The following is a 20,898-nucleotide window of genomic DNA, read 5'->3' as shown; positions in this document are numbered from 1 at the left end:
CCGTAATGGAGGGGACAGTGGTGGTGCGCCAATGGATAAGGATATTCTGGACCGCAGACCCCAGCGCGATTGCGATCTGCCTGCCCCTGCGGGACTTCAGTGGATACATTAAGCCATTAGGGAGGCCTAGTAAGACATACACCGGAAAGCGCGGGAGCTCGATATCAAAGTGCTTATCCACCTCATCCAGAACCTCCTTCCAATAGGCGGCCAGCAAGGGACAATCCCAAAGAATATGTGAGAGGTCCCCACCTGTCCGCAACCTCTCCAGCACCCCCTATCAGTGTGCCTATGCATCTCATAGAGTCTCTCTGGGGTGTAGTACCAGTACGTGGACACCTTGGTAAATGTCTCCGTAAGGCCGGTATGGTATGCGGAGTGTCGTGCCCGGTATGCGATCTGGTCCCATTCCTTGTGGCTGAGTGTCCTACCCAGTTCCCTGTGCCAGCGTTCCCTCCCTGGGTTATAATAGTGGAACGGCGGGGGTTGTAGATGCTTGTAAAGATCAGTGATCAATTTAGCGTCAGAGGTTCGGGTCACAAGCCACTGCTCATACGATGTAATTTGACGATCAGCGGTGTCCCGCACCTGAGGCTGGAGGGCCCAATGCCGGACCTGCATGTAACGTAGTCTGTCCCACTCCGTCAGGCCGAAGTCTTCCCGAAGCTGCTGAAAGGGAACCACGCCTTCCGGCCCATAGACCTGGAAGAGCGCCCTGCAACCCGCCGTCCTCCAATGGGAAAAAGCGCCCGGCTCCATCCCCGGAGAGAAGTCAGGATTACCCACTCTGGGCGTAAACGGTGAAGGGAAAGTGGTAAGGCCCCGAGCCTCGCAGACTGCATCCCACACCCTCAAGGGGACCCGCGTAACGAAAGAAGCGTAGAGGTTGGGGGGGCGATGGGCACGGCGCAAGAATGGAACCTCCTGTAGGGTGCGGCCTGCCACCGCCTGGTCTTGAAAAAGCCAGTGTTTGTCGGACTCCCACCTGCTCCACTCTACAAGGTATCGTAGCTGTGCCGCCTGAAAGTACTTACGGAGGTCCGGAATACCAAGGCCCCCCGCTTCCGGGGCAAGCGTGGAGAGCACCCTCTTCATCCGCGGCTTGCGGCCTTGCCAGACAAAGCGGGAGATGTCGGCCTGCGTTTGCCGGATCCAGCCCACTGGAGGCTGGAGAGGCAGGGCCCGAAAAAGATATAATATCTGGGGCAGTACAGTCATCTTAACCGCCGCGATCCTGCCCAGCCAGGACAGCAGGCCCTTACTCCAGCGGCCAAGCTCCTCCCTGATCTTTTTACTGAGAGAAGTGTAATTGGCCGCCACCATCGCTGGCAACGTGGGTGCTAGTAGGATCCCTAGGTATGATACAAGGGACGAAGACCACTGCATAGGGAAGAGTCTCTGGAGGTCCCTCCTAGTGTCCGCAGCCAGAGACACATCTAAAGCCACTGACTTGCTCATGTTCATTTTAAAGCTGGCTACCCGTGCAAAGGCATCCAACTCTTGGATGCAGGCGGGTAAGGACCTCCTAGGGTCGTCCAGGGTCAGCAGGACGTCGTCCGCATAGAGGCTGACCGTGTGGACATACTGGCCCATCCTGATCCCAATAGCGTCCGGATTGTGGCGGATCCTTTGGGCGAACGGCTCCATGTAGAGAGCAAACAGGAGTGGAGAGAGGGGGCAGCCCTGCCTCGTGCCGCGCTCGATTGCAAACCCACGGGAGCTGCATCCGTTGACACGCACAGACGCCGAGGGATACTTATAGCAGTTGAAGACCATGGTGCGGAATTTGTCACCAATTCCCAGTTTCCTGAGAACTAGCTCGAGATATGGCCAATGCACTCTATCAAAGGCCTTCTCCGCATCAACTGCCAGCAACATCCGCTCTCCCGGGATCCGCGAGGCCTTCTCTAAAACGTGCGTCACCCGCTTGGTATTGTCGACCGTCTGCCTGCCGGGCACAAAGCCAGCCTGGTCCGCCTCAACCAAACCGGGGAGGTGTAGGGCCAGCCTGGACGCCAGAATCCCCGTGTATAGCTTGAGGTCGACATTTAAGAGCGAGATGGGTCTATACGAGCCGCATAAAGCCCTGTCCTTCCCGGGTTTCGGGATCACCGAGACCGTCGCACTCAGGAGATCCTGTGGGATGGCTCCCGGGCCAGAGAAGGAATTAAATAGCCGAGTCAAGACAGGGGCCACAACCGGGCAAAAAGTCTTATAGAACAGGGACGTGTATCCGTCCGGGCCCGGGGCCTTCCCGTGCTTCAGCCGAGCAATAGCAGAGATCACTTCCTCAACGTGAATATCCCGCTCCAGATGTTCCGCCTGAGCGGGATCCAGCGCCGGAAGGGGCACCGACTCCAAGTATTCCTCGGGGTCCTGCGGAGAGGAAGGCTCCTCAGCGTACAGCGCCTGATAAAAACTGCAGAAGGCTTCCGCCACTTCCTCGTCTCCGGAAACGACCACCCCGTCTGTACTCACAAGTTCCTTCACCACGTTACGCTGTTGCGCGACCCGGAGCCGATGTGCCAGGAGCTTGCCGCACCTGTCCCCCCCAGTGTAATAGGCATGTTTCAAGCGCAAGGCAGCGTACTCTGCTCTGTCCAGGTCCAGCGCCGACAGGAGCTTCCTTGCCGCTTTCAGCTGCCTCCAAACCCTCGGAGCACCCGTACGGCGGTGGACCTGCTCAAGCTCCCGAACCTGAACAGTCAGTTCATCCCTCTTCCGCTGCCGCTCCCTATTTTCGGCCGAAGAGATGGAGATGAACTCCCCCCGAAGAACCGCCTTCAATGCAGCCCACTGTGTCGCTAGGGAAGTGTCGGTATTACTATTGTGAGTCTGATAATCCTGTATGACCTCTTCAATACGTTTCACCACCGTCTTCTTATGTAAAAGGGTGTCTCTGAGGCGCCACACTCCCCGAGAGGTGGAGGCCACCGGCCATGCAAACGCGCCAGTAACCGGCGCATGGTCAGACAGAGTCAGGACCCCAATGTCCGCCTCCGTAGCGGCGGCGCGCATCGGCCCACTAACCAGGAGATAATCCAACCGCGCGTAGGTTCGGTGCGCATGCGAAAAGTAGGAGTAGTCCCTATCTGTGGGGTGCATGGAGCGCCAAAGGTCGTGTAAGTCCATGTCCGCAATCCGGGCCTTCACAGCCTGGGAGAGTTCTCCAGTCTACGGAGACCGCTGCGCTGACCTATCCAATACAGAATCAAAGACGATGTTAAGGTCCCCCCCTAGGATAACATGTCGGTCAGGAGAGGCAGTAACATCCACCAGTACTGAGTCCAAGAAGCGTTCCTGGTGGTCATTCGGGCTATAGACAGAGCCAACTGTAAACGCTATGCCTCCCAGACGGAGGCGGTATGCCAGAAGCCTCCCCTTCTGCTCCGCATATTTGTATAGCACCTCCCCCCTAAAGGAGCTCGCTATGAGAATGGCCACCCCCGCGGTCTTGGTCGCTGCAGAGGAGAAAAACTGGGTGGGGAACTTAGCTGAGCGCAATCTATGGCAGTCACGGGAAAACAAGTGGGTCTCCTGCAAAAGGCAAATATCAGCCTGCGTCCCCTCAAGCAGAGACAAAATCGCCCTGCGCCTAACAGGATTATTCAGTCCCTTAACATTAAGGGTCACCACCTTCAGGGACGACATGTCTCCCAGGGACCAGGAACGCTATGCTGCGGGGAGGGAACCAGGGGGTGGGGGGCGCGGGGCGGCTGCGCGAGACAGGCCAGAGCAGGCCAAGCGTGGGTATGGACAGCATCGGACAGGGCTTCCCCAACTCTAGAACAACACCCAACCCCACCCCAAACACACCCATGGCAACCAGCCAAAACCCAACTCAAACAACCCATTGTCTCAGTCAAGCCCCAAAACGGGCAAGTCCGTAGAAAATAGAAAAGTGGACGTCCAGCCACTCACCTCCACCCGCTCCCCCCCATCCCCCCCAGCCCCAAACCTGGCATCGAAGAAGCTATGTGCATCTCCCCCCGGAGGGAGTCTAGGCCGTCAAGGCCACGCTGTTGGAGCCGGCTAGGTCCCCGGCAGCCGCCCTCAAGGCACCGGCCATGTCCGCCCTGATAGTAGGGGAATCAGGACGCCCAGCGCTCGCCGTCGAACGTCTCCTCGCTGATCTCCGTCGGCCCCTTCTCTCCGAGCGCCTCCACGACGGTGTGGCTCCATCCTCCTCTGTTGCCGTGAGCCCCAGGACGCCGCAGATGTCCTGCAGGGAGCGTAGTTGATGCAGCACTCCGTTCCATCGAAAGATCAAGCGAAAGGGGTGCCCCCAGGAGTACGGCGTCCCCTGTTCACGCAAGAAGTCGGAGGCAATCCTGAAGGACCTGCGCTTCTGCAGGGTGATGGCGGACAGGTCCTGATAGAGCGCAACAGGCCGCTCCCGGAAAGTCAGTGGCTGTTTCCTGCGGGCCTCAGACATGATGCGCTCCTTCAGCGGGAAGTCGGGCAGGAAGGCTAAGATGTCCGGGGGGGGCGCCGAAGACTGGCGCTGTCGACCGACTCTATGAGCTCTATCAATGCGGATAGGGAAATCCGCGGCCTCCCCCAGGATCTCCCGGAACAGGTCCTGTAGATAGCCCACAAGGTCAGTCCCTTCGTCCGCAGACGGCACACCACGCACTCGAATGTTATTCCTCCTTGACCTGTTCTCAAGGTCCTCGGAGTGGGCCTGGAGCTCAACGCACTGCTCCCGGAGACGGAGAACGTCTTGTTGTAAGTGGACAATCTCGTCGTCCCGGCGTTGGGCCGCCGTCTCCACCGTCTCGACCCGTTCGCCGAGGCCCTCCACCTCCCTTCGGACCTCCCGGACCTCGCTAGCCACCTCCCGTTTCAGTGTCTGGAAGTCCTCTTTGAGGGAGTTGAACAGCTCCTCCATGAAGGATCTTGTGACAGGGGGTTCTCCTCCAGACGCGTCCGCCGAGGCCCGGGAAGACCCCGGCGATGGCTGTGTTCTGTCCCGTAGCTGTTGGGCCCTGCCAAGCATATCCGGCAGGGTACGGTCCCCCTTCCTCGAACCGCCTCTTCCAGCCATTCCAAGCGCTTCAGCTGAAAAGTGGGCACCGGCCCACCCGCTCCGGGGAATGTCCAGCCACTAGCAGGTCTCGATATGGGGAGCTCCCGGCAGAACCGGGGGGCTGCGTCACAGACGACAAAATGGCGGATCAGTCCGGGTACCACCAGCCGTGGGCGCCCAATCAGGACGGCAGCTAGAACCTATGCTGGGGGGGTCCCGGCCAGTGCGCTTCACAGGGAGTTAGCCGTGCAGAGGCGGAGGGCGCAGGGATCTGCCGTCAAGGGACTCCGGGGAAGGCCAACGACACCGTCCTCTCGGGGACAAAATGGCGGCGGGGTGGGGCCAAGAGGATCGCCCGAGTCCGGCGACACCACGGGGGCACCCCAGGAACCAGGCAACCTGTAAAGTTCCACAGCAGAGACTGCACTGTTACTTAGAAGAATCGGGAGAGCTGTCCCTGGTTTCAAGCCGATCGCCCTCCAGTCCCGGGGCCGGGGCCCTCGCTATGCAGGGTGCCACCGTCTCAAGTCCGAGCGCCAAATCGCGCAACCAAAGTCCTCCGCGTAGCGGGCCCTCCAGCTTGTAGTTCTCCTCCGACCTCCGTCGAGCGCCGGGACGTCCTCCACCCAGATCGCCAACTTTCAGCACTAGGCCCGGCCGAGGCTCATGGACAGCACTCCGATTCGCTCCGCCTCCCGGGCGCTCCGTCGTCCCTCGATCTTCGATCGGTTATTTGAGGCGCTTCCACCGGAGCGATTAGGGTCAGAGCGACATCAATGCGTGCTCCAGGTACTCCGCCACACTCCTCTCGTCCGCTGAGCCTCAGCGGGGGAGAAAAGCTGAAGAAAAGGGCTCGAGCCTAGTCGGGCTGGAGGAGCTGCGGGAGGAAGCGTCCGCTCACCCCGCCATCTTGGCCACGCCCCCGATAGTTATTTTTAAATGAGTTCCTCCATCACCCTCACCTATAAAACCATAGGGCATGGAAATCTCTTCCCATATATGTTCTGTCTGCCCAATCAGAATTATCGTCTTGAACTGCTCAAAATTTGGCTTGGGAGTAATCCTGTCTTTTCCCATCATCAATGGTATAAAAGCTGACAAGTGTATAATGGGGTGTGCTCTTACCCGCTGTAGATGAATTGGTTCATAAGACATATTTTGATAGATTGTCTACATTTTAAATCAGCGCAAATCAAGTTTTTAAAATATCTACCTAATAAATGTCTGACATGGTCTAGACAGGAGGGGATAGCACTATTGATGTACATGAATTTTTTACATAGCAGTAGGACTCGTACATGTTTTACTTTGCATCAACAATAGGGATTAATATTTGTGGATGAAACTGCATTTTATTTTGATATGGTAATGTTGGTTTTATAGGAGAGTGGTTTTTATTTGTTTTGCTCGTTCTATCATGTTGTATTGTTCGTCGATATTTTAGGGACATTTTTTTCCAATAAACTTATTTATTTCCATTAAAGGTTTTGGTTCTGCTGTGCACCTTCAGCTTGTGGGGAGCTTCCCTCTCAGCGTCATCTGTTGAACATTTAAAGAAAAATTGTAGATTTATCTCTTCAAAAATGCCTAGTTTCTTAATGCTTTTATTTTTATTTTGCTTGTTTTTTGTGTAAGATAGAGTTTGTAGTATTAATGAATTAAATGCATTTTAAATCTTGATTTTTGTAATTTGATGTTACAGTTTGTCAAGGGCTCAACTGCCAACTTTGGGTTATGTTTGACCTTTTTTTCAAATGTTGATATAAGTGAAATGGAAACCTCTACCTTCATTTTTATCTCGTATTTGTTACAGCTTTCCCATCCCCAGTCTGTGCCTTACCTCCAACAGAAGGCGAGGAGTGCAAGAGCCCTTATGGAAGTTTGCTGAGAATGATCACCTGGGGCACGCAGGGCGGCTCCACAAAGGGTTACTGTCCTTGTGCCAAAGGACTTGTGTGCACAAACAAGGGGTAAGCCATAATTTGTCAGGAGGACATATATATGTATTATACTGGGTGCCGAAGATTAAATGGATGTTATAGCTAGGTGTTCAAATTGATTAACCAAAAGAACCAGTTACTTACATTCAGTAATGCCTTATCTGGTAGAGACTCTATCTAACCGCAGATTCCTTACCTTAGAATATTCCTGAGGTGTCAGACTGGATCCTAAAAGTCTTGAGCAGTACCTCTGCACATTGGTAGGTGTTGTTGATTGGCTCTGCGTAAGTCCCACTGGAAGCGTCTTGCGAGGTGCCTATGTCTGCAGTTTCTTTTTGTCACATTTCTGCTCTAGAAGCATGCAGCCACATCAGAAGGCTGATGGACCAGTGTGCAGATACTAAGGCTCTACAGGGGCCTCCTAGTTAAAAGAAACCCATTTATATAAGCAGGAAGGCTAGTAAGGAATCTACGACTCAATAGCATCTCTACCAGATAGCGCATTAAGGTAAATAACTTGTTCAACTGATAGAAACTTCTAGCCACAGATTCCTTATCTTAAATAGATACTGAAGCAATAATTCCCCAGAGTGGGTCTGCAAACTGATTCAGACCGAAAAGTCCTGGAGGGCCGTATGGGCAAAATCTTATCTTATGCGAATACATACATCACATGGCTACCCTAAGCATTCCTATTACTTTAGGGGTAAGCAGTGTTCTGACCTTTGAATGTAGTAGAGTAATTAGTTGGAGTAGAGCCAGGTTTTAAGAAGGTTTCTAAATTTGAGTTTATTGTGTGCTATTCTCCAGCCAATAGGCATTGAATTACACAGTTTAGGGGCTATGTAAGAAAAAGCCTTACACCCTTTCTGGACCTCTGAATGCCAGCGACTTTAAGGAGACCAGTGTTTGTGCACTTTAAAGTTCTATTCGGGGTGTATAGTGTAAGGAAACCCCTGACCATATTGGTTCCCCTGCAATTGACTGCCCTGTGAGCCATGCAAAGAGTCTGAAATTGTATTCTCTTCTCCACTGGTAGCCAGTGCAAGGAGGCAAAGGCACCCTTGGTTGACAAACATTTGGGTTCCTTGAAGATTGTTCTGGCTGTGGCATTCTGCACCACTTGAAGTCTCTTTAGGACTGATTTGGAAGAGCCAGGTATAAGGATCTCCTGTAGTCCTAGCGTGACAGAACAAGTGTGTGGACTATGATTCAAAAGAATTAGAGAGGTAAGTTAGTAAGTCCAAAATTTTACTCAAGGTTTCTGAGCAATGTATATGCTGGTCAGTTTTTTTGCTTATGTTTCCAGACAAATTCCTATGCTTTTTATCAGAGACGATGGTACTGATGGAGTACCTAGGCTGTCAAGCCAGCCTAGTGTTCTCAGAGGAGATAGATTATTCCCCTCTACCATCAACTCTGTTTTGTCTCCATTAAGTTTCAGTTAACAACTTGCTATCCACTGGGTCTCTTTCTCAAGGCATGGACCCAGCAGTTGCTGAGAGCCTTCTCTTGGTGCTAGAGAGATGACTAGCTGTGTGTTGTCCGCATTGGATACAATGGATACTCCGAATTTCTTAACAATGAAGGCCAGTGGTTGAGCATAGACATCAAAGAGTGTGGGGCTGAGTGCCTACCCTTTAGGGTACCTGCATTGTTAAAGGAATCACCTCTGAAAAACACAGAGGCTCCCAAATTCGGTAGGATCTTTTTTTTAGAAAGGACTGGAGCCATTTTAAGGCATCCTACTTTACACACATCGCCCTCAACCTGAGGGCTAAGGTGTCATGTTCGACCGTGTCGAACGCTGCGCTCAGATCGAGGAGAGTGATGACTGCCACTCCACCCTGTCAAGAATTTGTGTTACGACCTCTGTTACCAACAATAGCGCTAAACCTGTGCTATGTTTCGGACAGAATCCATTCTGGGTGGGGTCAAGGATTGAGTTTTCCTCCAGATGACAATAGTGGTGCTGATTAATGTGCTTCTCCACGACCTTTCCCAGGGCCAGGAGCAAGGAAATGGGTATATAGTAGGAGCCTCAGGATCATAAAGATGCTAATTGAAGATAGGGCTATAGTTGTTAGCTGACCATTATAAATGTCAGTGGGAAGCGGGTGCGTGTGTGAGTAAGCACTGCTTTGAGCTCAATGTATTTTTAATTGTTTTACTCTTTTTAAACTGTGTTTAAAGTTGTGATTAACTAGTTGAATTGCTGCTTGGTCATTTATTAACAATGACAACCGATGTTTGAGCATTTGTGTAGAGAGCCCTTTTTACTCTCTTATTGCAAGGGACCTTTTTTAGGTCTCGCCTAGCGATGCAGCGCATGCGCTGCCCGCCTTCGCGAGATCTATTCAAGTCAAGTCAAGTTTTTTATTTGTTTCATTAGTTAAAATCATTACAAACCCCCCCCTAAAGAAATGGAATACATATGCACAAGCGACTAGGATTATCATGCAATGAAAAAAATCGAAATGCATCCCTGTTTTGTCTTAAAAAAGTACATGGCTATAAAATTCAATTATTAAAAATAGTACTTTAACAGTTTTAAAACTCGAGTATAAAACATTTTTTTTAAAAATAAAACAAAATATGTACCTTTTGAAAAGGGTGTGGGGGTGATTTGACATGAATTTGTGTTTAGTCCTCATCAGATTGCAATAGGAAACTATTGACAAGTTTCATGAATTTGACTCCTCAGCAAGCCAGGATACACGACGAGCCCTCCAACCAGCGTATAACTGCTTGCCTGCTGGACTGGATGTTCAGTTCATTAAAGATAGCTTTCAGGTACTGTCTCCTTTGGATTTGGATGGCTGGACAGGCGCATAGTAAGTGGATTAGGGTTTCTTTTTTAAATCCTCATAGACAGGATTCTGAATTGAAAGCTGGTTTCCATGAGGGGTATAGGTCCTTGGAGTCATGCACGCCCATTCTAAACTTTAAAAAGTTTGATTTTAGATAAGAGCTGAAATGGGCAGATAAATAGGCTTGTTGCTTTGAAAACCTGTACGATTTTATAACTGTCCATCCATGCCGCCTCCTGGTAAGCGCCATTTTATCCTCCAGTAAAGATTTCTTTTTGGCCGCGACATTTATTATTTTGTTGAAGGATCCTCTATCCATCGCATTGTCCCATGCTGATTGAAGTTCCATCTTAACCAGAGAGGTACTCAGGAAGCTCCCCCAGGAGTTTGGCATTTCCTGCTCCCTCTGAGACTTAATTTCGTCCCAGCATAGGCTGTTCAAAGTGCCCGGGTCGGAGGAGCGGAGAGTATGGTAGGATTTTATGAAATTACTCATTCCCCTGTATTTCTGATGCTGGAGACCAAATTCCAGTCTGACCTGGGCAGGCGAAGCACATTTCGGCAGATCAAAAACAGCTTTGTAAATTTTTGACTGTAACTCATTCTGTAGGGGTCAAGCCGTAGGACAAACTGGGTTGGATTTGGGCGGCTATTACTTTTAGCAAGTGAGAATAGTTGGGGCAGTCCATTTTTTTACGTATTAATCTATAAGCATAGATCAGTGATTGGGACTTAGCTTTAAGGCCAGTTTATGTTCTTTATGAATTGTACCCTGCCCGATTGTTACGCCCAGGTATTTGTATGAGCTTCTTTCTTCAACGTTAGCCCCATTGACCATCCATATGAACTTTAATTTTCTGCTATCAACTAGGCGGACGATTTTTGTTTTCTCTTTATTTAGCTCCAGCTGTTCCTTGTCCAAGTAGGATACCAGATTATTTATTGATCTCTCTAACCCCACTGGGGTTTGGCTCAGCAAGACTATGTCGTCCGCGTATTGTAGGATTGCAACCAGCTCATTAGCTAGTTTCGGGGGTGGCAGTCTGCTTTTCAATATATGGAGCTATGTCAGATAAATACAGATTGAAAAGGCTGGGAGCCAGGACACAGCCTTGTTTCAGTCCGCTTTGTGTGTGGATACTTGCGGTGGTACTCAACCCATTTCCCAGCTTGCCTCTTGCCCAGGTATCAGTATACAAAGTGATGATGGCATTAAGCAGTATGTTCGGCAAGCCCCATCTTTTGAGTTTTTTCCATAGATGACTCCTGCTCACTCTGTCGAATGCGGATTTGACATCCACAAAACATGCGAAAATGCGGAGTTTCCTTCTTTAAGCTTGTTCTGTCAAAAGTGCTAGAGTGGCAAGGTTGGATAGAGTACCCATACCTTGCCTCAAACCTGTCTGGAATTTGGGAATTATGTCTTTTTGTCTCTATCCAACCTTGCAACTGGATTAGCAGGCAAGAAGCATACAGTTTTGCTTCGACGTCAATCAGTGAGATTAGTCTCTAGTTTTCCGCATTACAATGATCTCCCTTTTTGAATATGGGGTGGATGATGGACCCCTCCAGGAAGCCGGGATGTTGGACTGCATATAAATCTCATTGAAGACTGGGGTGAGGATGGAAGACCAAATCTCTGGGTTATTCCTAAAAATTGTGTTCAGTATACCGTTTGGCCCGGCCGCTCCCTGAGACTTTAGTTTCATTATGAGACTACTTAGCTCTTTCACGTTTGTCAGGGAGTTTGGCTCATTGATGAGTGAATTTGGTTGAGATGTGATGCCTTCTGCAGAGGCCGGATTGGATGTGGTTTGGACCTCCTTCTGTTCGTGGTCAGGCCCATGAGGTAATTGTTCGAGACCCGTCGCGGATTTGTTAAACAGGGTTTTCACGTGGGCAATCCATATATCAGCACCAATTCTTCCCTCATGTTGAAGTGTTGGACCAGATGTTAGTGTGTTTACTATGCCCAAGAAATCGCTGCTGTTGGATTTGTTACTGGCAGATAATAGTTGCAGCCAGATGGACCCTTTATGCGCTGTTTTTGCTCATTCCAGGTTCCTCCTGCACGTGCACCGTAGTGCGTGCAACTTTGTTTTTCTTGTTTTGGACCCTTTTTTCCTGCTTGAGATAGATGTCACACTTCTCTCGCGATCCCTCTTTTTTGCCTAATGAGGTCTTGATTGAACCACGGATCCCTTCTGGTGACTTTTATTGAAGTCCGTCCCGCGGAAACTGGAAAATTTAAGACCAAAAACTTGGCCAATCGCTCCCAATGGCTCTAGTACGGGGCCTTGGTTTTCTTTGAAAGCCTTGACTTTCTCCTCAATAGATTGTGGGGCCACTCCTCGCCATTTTGGTTTACGAAGATTGAATGTTTCTGGCGGCTGCATGATGGTTTTGCACTTTTGAGCGATTTTTGTTTTGTTCTTCAAGTTCAGAGTCAACGTGAGGTGGTCGCTTTCAGCTCGTGGGATAGTTCTAAAGTTGTTAATTTGTGAAAGCAGGTTATTGCTAATTATTATTAAGTCTATTGTTGAGGCAACCTTTCCACTCAGATATGTTGCAGCGGCTGGGCTGGCGAATCCCCCGGAGCTTTAACGTTCATGATTGTCATGTCGAGGGCTGCTAGTTTACACACAAGCTCGGTCGCACCCTGGGAGGATTTACTGTTTCTTCCCTGTTCAGTCATTAGAAGGTTACTGTCAAAGTCGCCTGAGATCACTATTTGGGTATTCACGTGGCTTTTCTGCAATGATTTTAATAACTTTATCAAGGTTAGATGTTTGCCCTTCTGCTTTTTTCTCTCCGGGTGGATGTAGACGTTGAGTAATAGTAGTTGTCTGGTTGGTTCCTTGCTGCTTACCTTGATCACTTGGATCCAGTTTGCCCCCGTGTCTAGTTCTTCCGTTGCCCAGTTCAATTTTTGAGAGATGAAGGTTGATAAGCCCCCTCTCGGATGGCCATAATTTGAATGTCTTTCTGCCTGGCAGTGATGGTCAATGAAAACTAGGTTTTGAGCTTGCCCCCTTGTTCCATGTTTCGTGGAGCAGGATTATTTGTTGTTGCATAAGGAATGATACGGTTTCATGGTCTTGTCCCATGTCCCTGAAGCCGTGCACATTCCAATAACAGAGCGGGATGTTGGCTATTTGGGCATCTTCCATTGCTAGTGTTATACTTTTTCTTACTTGGTTAGGAATACTTATTGTTCAGCGTTGTTGGGATCCAGGACCGGTCCTTGAGTACCTGTAGGCTTCCCCCGGTATTACCAGGACGTTCGCTTTTGGGGTGCCTATTGTTGCAAGAGGGAGCTACGGGTGAGTTGGAACGCGCACCACGAACACATGTGGGCTGGTGTGTTCCTAGGCTTTTCCCTTAGTTTCGTTTTTTAAGAAAGGGGTGTGGGTACCTTGGATGTTGGTGTGCCTTAAGCCTGATGCCCCATGCCACAAATCTTCCACTCATAGCTACTATTTTGTCCACCAAACCCTTGGACGACCAAGTTGTCAGAGACTCTTCCACTCCCCTCCCAGTTGTTTCCTTAAATTCCACCGAAATTAGGTCACACGAACGGATTCCTTTTAATTCGGGGATTTCGTGAAAGAGTCTCAAAAGGTATCCCATATTTAATGTATCTTGGGTGCCTTTTGATGAATATTCCGGGATGAAGGACAATTTCAGTTCACACTCATCTGATTCGACTTGCTTTTCGTATGAAGAGGGTACGAGTTCCTTTCTTCCACCGTTTGGTGTTGAGATTAGCGGGATGTTGTTGCATCCTCCATGAATATTTCCCTTTTATTATGAAATTCTGTTGCTGTATGTATTTCCCTTTTAATAGAATGTATCTTTTGTTATGGCACATGCACATCATTCAGTGATTCCATTTAGAATTGTAATGTTATGAAATGTACTGCAGTTGGAGAGAGATCTATCTGGAGATTGGAGTACTGTGCTGTTCTTCATTAAACCTTTGGACTTTAAACTGAATTTTCTCAAGTTTATTACAAATTTTGGCGACGAGGGTGTCAAGTACCTACTACTTTTGCAGCACAGGAATTGTACACCCATTTTTATCGAATTTTACTTGATTTAAGCCAATTTTCGATTTTTATGACTTTTGGATATATGTTTCAATAGGATTGCCCCACTATTTTTTTTTTCCATGGAAGGAAAGTGGGAATAAAAGAGGTTGAATCCTGAGAGAATCTTGCCCTAATAACTTGGTATCTGACTTGGTGTTGAATTACATGTGTACCAATTGCACAAAGTTCTTTGGGATTTTCTACAAGTACTGTTGCTGAAAAGAATACATTTTCCCCTTAAAACAGAAACTTTCTGCGAATTTTCAACCATTTTTCAACTTTGTCTACCTTTAAGTGAAACTGCAACGTTTCTTTTGACGACGCGCGACGACTTGTGGTTTCCATGGCTTCGGTGATGTTGTTTCGAATCTGGAAACCGTGAACGGAGACCGTGAACGTGCAACGCGTGGTTTCCATGACATCAAAGGTATCATCTTGATTACGGAGACCGCATCAGACTCATCTGACGCAACGTGGCGGCGTCTGATGTCAATGCGCTTTGCGTAACGTGACGTTCTGATGTCATTGGTGGCCATTTTGTCTTCGTCGGAGCTTTTATTTCCGAGAGTCCGAAAGTTATTCTTGGTGATTTATTCCGGTACAAGATTTATTCGGAGACCCAAGGTATTTGAATAAAATTAACTCTCATAACGCTCACGACGCATTTCTTTGAGACTGCATACAAGAGACAAAGGAGGTTATCTATAGCAACATTTTAATACTTTGAGACATTGGAGTGTGTCGTTCTTCGCTGATGTACACAGCTGATGTGCATCAAGTTATTGTGTTTATTACAAACAACATTTCTAAATAGATATTGGTGGAACAGATTTATAATATTTTCTCGAAAATTTGTGGACACAACTGTATTTTATTTCATAAGCATCTTTATTATTATTTTAATTATCCCTACAACATGCAATTTGATCCCCCGTCTAAATTTCTCCAAAGCAAAGGTGATCCACCCATTCCTTGGAATAGGTGGAAAGAAGAATTTGTAACGTATTTGAAGGCAATTGATGGAGAAAGGATGGGTAATGAGAGGAAAAAGAATATTTTTCTTCATTGTTTGGGGTCAGAGGGGCAAGCTGTGTTTAGAAATTTACCTCCAGTTCCTGGTGATTTAGGTACATTTGATGAAGCTATGCTTCGTGTGGAAACACGTTTTAAACCTACTGCAAGCATTGCCCTTAATTGTTATAAATGTTATACTAGGGCACAGAGGGATAATGAGTCTTTTGATGATTTTTTAACAGGGTTGAGAGCTTTAGTAGTGTCATGTAATTTTGGAAATATGACTGATGAGATGATCAGAGATCAAATCATTGTCAATGTCAAGAGTAAAAAGACTCAAGAGCAATTGTGGATTATGTGGAATCCAACATTACTAGAAAGCATTTCAACTGCCAAAGCGTTTGTGCAATCCAATAAATGGATGAAAACAATAGAGGAAACCAATATAAAGAATGGAAAGAGTGATAAATCGAGTGATGAGGTGTGTGTCATGAACAGTTTTACTAAAAATGTTCAAACCAATAGAAATGTAGCGAAGAATCGTATTATATGTTTTAGATGCGGAAGTTACAGTCATGTGGCTTCTTTCAAATTTTGCCCGGCTATTGGAAAAGAGTGCAACAAGTGTGGAAGAATAGGGCATTTTTCTAAAGCGAGTAGAGATGAAAGAAAGAAAATAGGTGACAAAAGTGGTAATTTACAATTTAAGAAAAGCGAAGTTTCTTGTGTGAAAGGAGATACTGATGATGAAGTTACATGTACTCATTGTGGTTGTGAGAATATCAACTGTGTTGAGGCTGTTAAGGAAAGAGGAATTGTAGTTTCCTTGGTGAATATTAGCGCGCTTGAAGCTGATGTATTAGATTCTCCTAAATGTGTTGTCAATTTCAAGGATGTTGATTTGGAGTTGATGGCAGATTCAGGATCTCCTTGGACAATAATAACGGAGGATTATTTCAATGAGAAATATGGATTTAGGATTTCCAAGCGTGAATTGAGTCCTCCTGATATAATTGCACAGGGATTTAATGGTTACACCATTGATTTAATTGGCTATATTGCTTCTACAATTTATTTCAAAGACAAATCAGCATTTATAAAGTTATATGTAGCTGTAAAAGGTATCAATGTTCTGGGTTGGAGGGATCAATGGAAACTGAACATTGTTTTGAATCCGCGTAGCAAAGATCCAGTTATGGTTTTGAAAGAATACTATTGTCAAAGTGAAAATGTGAATGTAGTAAGTGAAGACAATGGTTGGAGCCTGTTGGCTAATGAATTTCCTGATGTTTTTTCTGAAAAACTGGGTTCAAGTTCAAGTTCAGGAATTTGTATAGCTCACTACTCACCCAGAGGCTCTCAAGGCGCTTGAGGGAGGGTGGGTGCATTACTTATCGAATAGCCAGGTTTTTAGTTGCTTTCTGAAGGAGAGGTGGTTCTGTGTAAGTCGGAGGTGAGTGGAGAGAGAATTCCAGGTTTTGGCCGCTAAGTAGGAGAAGGATCTTCCTCCCATGGTGGATCTGGATGCGCGGAATTGCGGCGAGGGCTTGATTGGATGATCGTAGTTGGCGGGTGGGTGTGTAGAAGGACAGTCATGTGTTGAGGCATTCGGGTACTAGGTCGTAGAGGGCCTTGTGTGCGTGGGTGAGGAGACGGAACGTTATTCTCTTGTTGACGGGGAGCCAGTGGAGATCCTTCAGGTGACTGGAAATGTGAGCATGACGGGGAATGTCCAGTATGAGTCTGGCTAAAGGCGTTTTGGATGCGTTGGAGTTTTTTCTGTAGTTTGGCTGTGGTCCCGGCGTAAAGGGTATTTCCATAATCCAATCGGCTGGTGACCAGTGCGTGGGTGACTGTCTTTCTTGTTTCGGTGGGGATCCAGCGGAAGATTTTTTTGAGCATGCGTAGGATGTTGAAGCATGAAGATGAGACGGCGTTGACTTGTCTGGTCATCGAGAGGGAGGAGTCTAGGATGAAGCCCAGGTAACGTGCGTGATCTGTAGGTATGGGTGCTGTACCCAGGGCCAGTGGCCACCATGAGTCGTCCCAGGCAGAGGGGGATGATCCTAAGATGAGGACTTCCGTTTTGTCCGAGTTAAGTTTTAAACGGCAGTTCTTCATCCATTCGGCTACTTCTTTCATTCCTTCGTGTAGATTGGTTTTGGCGGTGTTTGGGTCTTTGGTGAGGGAGAGGATCAGCTGGGTGTCGTCTGCGTAGGAGATGATGTTGAGGTTGTGTTGGCGCGCGATGGATGCGAGGGGACTCATGTATACGTTGAAGAGGGTGGGGCTGAGTGAAGATCCTTGTGGTACACCACAGATGACTTCGGTGGCCTCTGATTTGAATGGGGGGAGGTGGACTCTCTGGGTTCTTCCGGCGAGGAACGAGATGATCCAATCCAAAGCTTTTCCTTGTATTCCGACGTTGTTGAGGCATTGTATGAGTGTGCTATGACATACTGTGTCGCAGGCGGCGGAGAGGTGGAGTAGGATGAGGGCAACTGTTTCTCCGTTGTCCAGTAGCGTTCAAATGAGGGCGGTTTCGGTGCTGTGTTTGGCTCGGAAGCCAGACTGTGAAGGGTCGAGGGAATTGTTGAATTCAAGGAAGGCGGCGAGCTGACTATTGACGGCTTTCTCAATGACTTTGGCAGGGAATGGGAGGAGTGAGATGGGGCGGTAGTTCTTAAGTTCAGAGGGGTCTGCTGTGGGTTTCTTCAGAAGGGCGCTGAGTTTGGCATGTTTCCATCTTTCCGGAAGGTAGCGGAGTTGAAGGAACAGTTGATGACATCGCGGAGATGGGGTGCGATGATGGAGTCTGCTTTGTTGAAGATGTGGTGGGGACATGGGTCGGTTGGCGATCCTGAGTGAGTGGAGTTCATCAGGCGGATGGTGTCTTCAGTGGTGATTGGGTTCCAGGCGAAAAGGTTGTGAGAGTGCTGTTTTGGTTCGGAGGTGGGTGGAGTGGGCTGTTCATCGGACTGGTTTTCAAAGCTGCTATGTATGTCGGCGATTTTGTTGTGGAAGAAAGAGGATAAAGAGTCGCAGAGGTCTTGGGAGGGAGTGATGTCGTTGGTGCCGGCGGTGGGGTTGGTAAATTCTTTGACGATGTTGAATAGTTCCTTGCTGTTGTAGGCGTTGTTGTCGAGTCGATCCTTGAATGCTGATTTCTTGGTGGATCGGATCAATTGGTGGTGTTTGCGGGTGGCGTCCTTGAAGGTGGTCAGGTTGTCAGAGGTTGGGTTTTTTCTCCAGGTTTTCTCGAGGGTACGACATAACTTCTTAGATTTCTTAAGGTCATCGTTGAACCAGGCGGCCTTTTTGCTACCTTGTTTGATCTGATGGTTTTTCAAGGGTGCTAATACGTCAGCGCTGTGGGTGATCCATTGTGTGAGTTTGGTGGCAGCTTGGTTTGGGTCCGATAATATCTCAGGAGGGTTTTGGTTTAGCGATGTGAAGATTTGGTTGGTGGTGATTTTGTTCCAGTTTCTTCGAGGAATAGGTTGTGGGGGGTTGTGGGTCGTGGACTTTTTGTAGCTGAAGTGAACGCAGTTGTGGTCTGTCCAATGGAGAGCTGTGGTGTGATCAAAGGAGATGTGTTTGCTGGAGGTGAATATAGGGTCGAGCGTGTGTCCGGCAAGGTGGGTGAGGGTGTCAACAAGTTGTTTGAGTCCGAGATTGGCCAGGTTGTCCAGAAGGGTGGTGGTGTTGCTGTCGTTTTTCTTTTCCAGGTGGAAGTTGAGGTCTCCCAGTAAAATGTAGTTCTCGGAGGTGAGGGCATGTGGGCTGATGAAGTCGGTGATGTCTTCGTTGAATTGTGTGCGGGTTCCTGGTGGTCTGTAGATGAGGGTGCCTCTAAGTGTGGTCCTGGGGTCAGTGTGGATCTGGAAATGAAGGTGTTCGGCGGTCGCTAGGTTATCGTCGGAGCAGGTCGTGATTCGGATGGTGTTCTTATGGACGATGGCGATGCCTCCTCCTGTTTGGTTGGTGCGGTCTTTTCGGATGATCTTGTAAGCGTCCGGGATGGCTATGGCGATGTCGGGCGCTGATGAAGCGTTCATCCAGGTTTCTGTAAGGAAGGCGACGTCCGGCGATGCAGTGTCGAGTAGGTCCCAGAGTTCAGTGGCGTGTCTGTGGACCGAGCGGGTGTTCAGCAGGATGCACTTCAGGTGGTTGGAGTTGGAGCTGTGTTTGGAGGTAGTGGATTTGGTGTGGGTCCTGGTGCAGGCGAACTTGCAGGAGTGGCAGGCGAAAGGACCATGGGTGTGTCCTGGGGCAGCTTCGCAGCATTGTGGTGTGCGTCCGCGGTTAAGGGCAAAGAGGGTAGCGGCGTCAAACGTTATGCGGGAGGAGTGGGTTTTGCAAGGACAAGGGGGTCTGGCGCTGGGCGCGGTCCAGGCGCGGACGGTCGGCGACGGCCTTACCTTTGGCGCGCCTTCGGCGCACATGGGGCGCATCCGCTGCGCGTAGGTCCATCTGTCATAAATGGATATTGGAGGGGGCGGAGGGAGGGAGCGGCAGCTGGGAGGCGGGAGCGAGGTGGGGGGACGGGCTGGAGGCACAACCACCAAATGGCAGCGACAACAAGGCAAACAGGACGAGACTGGGGCACGATGTGAAAATGCAGCTATGGGCACAATCAGGCACAAATTAAACTAAGGAAGCTATGCGGGCAATGCTAGCAGTGGAGCGCTATGATAGTACACAGGCACAATTCACAATTAAGCACAAATATTATTATAGGCAATGCGAGCGCTTGAGCAAAATTAAGCGCTACAAAACTGAGCAGGCAATTAAGCGCTACAAAACTGAGCAGGCAACAATTAAATGTGAGTCAGGCTGTTCAGAATTGTTTTTGGCAGCAGTGGGGAGCAAAGCGCTACGATACCAAGAGGAGATACCAGGGAGGAGCGACCGCTACTGCAGGGGTCATACACATGTCATCAAGCTCAAACAAGGTGCGTCTCCAACTGTTCAAAAACTCAGATCTGTACCACTTAATGTTAGGGAAGAATTAAGTGATGCGTTAAAAGAGATGTTGAAGAGTGATGTTATAGATGAAATAGAGTCCTCAGAGTGAGTTTCGCCAGTTGTTTTGGCACGGAAGCCGGATAAATCTTTGAGACTCTGTATTGATTTAAGAGCGTTGAATGCCAATATTGTTGTAGATTGCCATCCCTGGCCAAATATTAATGAAATGGTGAGTATGCTCGGTGGTGCTGTAGTGTTTTCCACACTGGATCTTAGATCCGCGTATCACCAGGTGGTGTTGGCAGATGAATGACGGCATTTGTTACACCGGATGGTCTTTTTCAGTTCAAACGTATGCCGTTTGGTTTGGCTTTGGCAGCCTCAGTTTTCCAAAGGTCAATGTATCATATTTTCAGAGACATGGGGGATTTTGTCAAATGTTTTCAGGACGACACACAGATATTTTCTAAGAGTGGTGATATTCACATGGAACATCTCAGAAGTGTGTGTAAGGTTTTGAGTGAGTTTGGACTCACTATTAAGAGTAAAAAATGCAAGTTATTCCAAAAGACGGTTGAGTATTTGGGACATATTGTGTCTAGTGATGGTGTAGCTCCTAAGAAGTCATTGATTGATGCCATTTTAAAAGCACCGGCACCTGACTGCAAGGATAAGTTGTTATCGATTTTAGGGTTCTGTGAGTACTACAGTAAATTTGTCAAAGACTTTGCTACCAAAGTGGAACCATTAAGAGAGTTAACAAGAAAGGATGTAGAATTTCTTTGGAGTAGTAGACAACAGGATTTTTTGAGGGTATAAAGGTTGATATGGTTTCAGCACCTACGCTTAAACCGTTTTGTTTGAATAAATTATGTGTTTTGACTGTAGATGCAAGTTTTTATGGTTTGGGGTGTGTTTTGTCACAACGTTCAGGAAAAGAGGAGTGAAACGTTGCGTTTGCTTTGAGGTCTCTAAATTTCACCGAAAGAAGATATGCAGTCATTGAAAAGGAGTTGTTGGGATGCGTGTGGGCAGTGGAACATTTC

At 48.3% G+C, this 20,898-nt stretch overlaps 1 protein-coding gene across 2 annotated transcripts in view; it reads left to right on the top strand.

The window, feature by feature from the left end:
* Positions 1–20,898, top strand: part of LOC147701576 (dickkopf-related protein 3-like) — an 879,371-nt gene that overhangs the window by 782,275 nt on the left and 76,198 nt on the right. For both annotated transcript variants that reach the window (XM_086930237.1, XM_086930238.1), the window contains one exon: positions 6,843–6,999. In XM_086930237.1, coding sequence (XP_086786363.1) covers positions 6,843–6,999 — 157 coding nt within the window. The remainder of the gene's footprint in view (positions 1–6,842; positions 7,000–20,898) is intronic.

The sequence above is a fragment of the Lissotriton vulgaris genome, chromosome 7, assembly GCF_964263255.1.
Source record: "Lissotriton vulgaris chromosome 7, aLisVul1.2, whole genome shotgun sequence".
Taxonomy (NCBI): domain Eukaryota; kingdom Metazoa; phylum Chordata; class Amphibia; order Caudata; family Salamandridae; genus Lissotriton; species Lissotriton vulgaris.
This window is presented reverse-complemented; position numbering and strand designations above follow the sequence as displayed.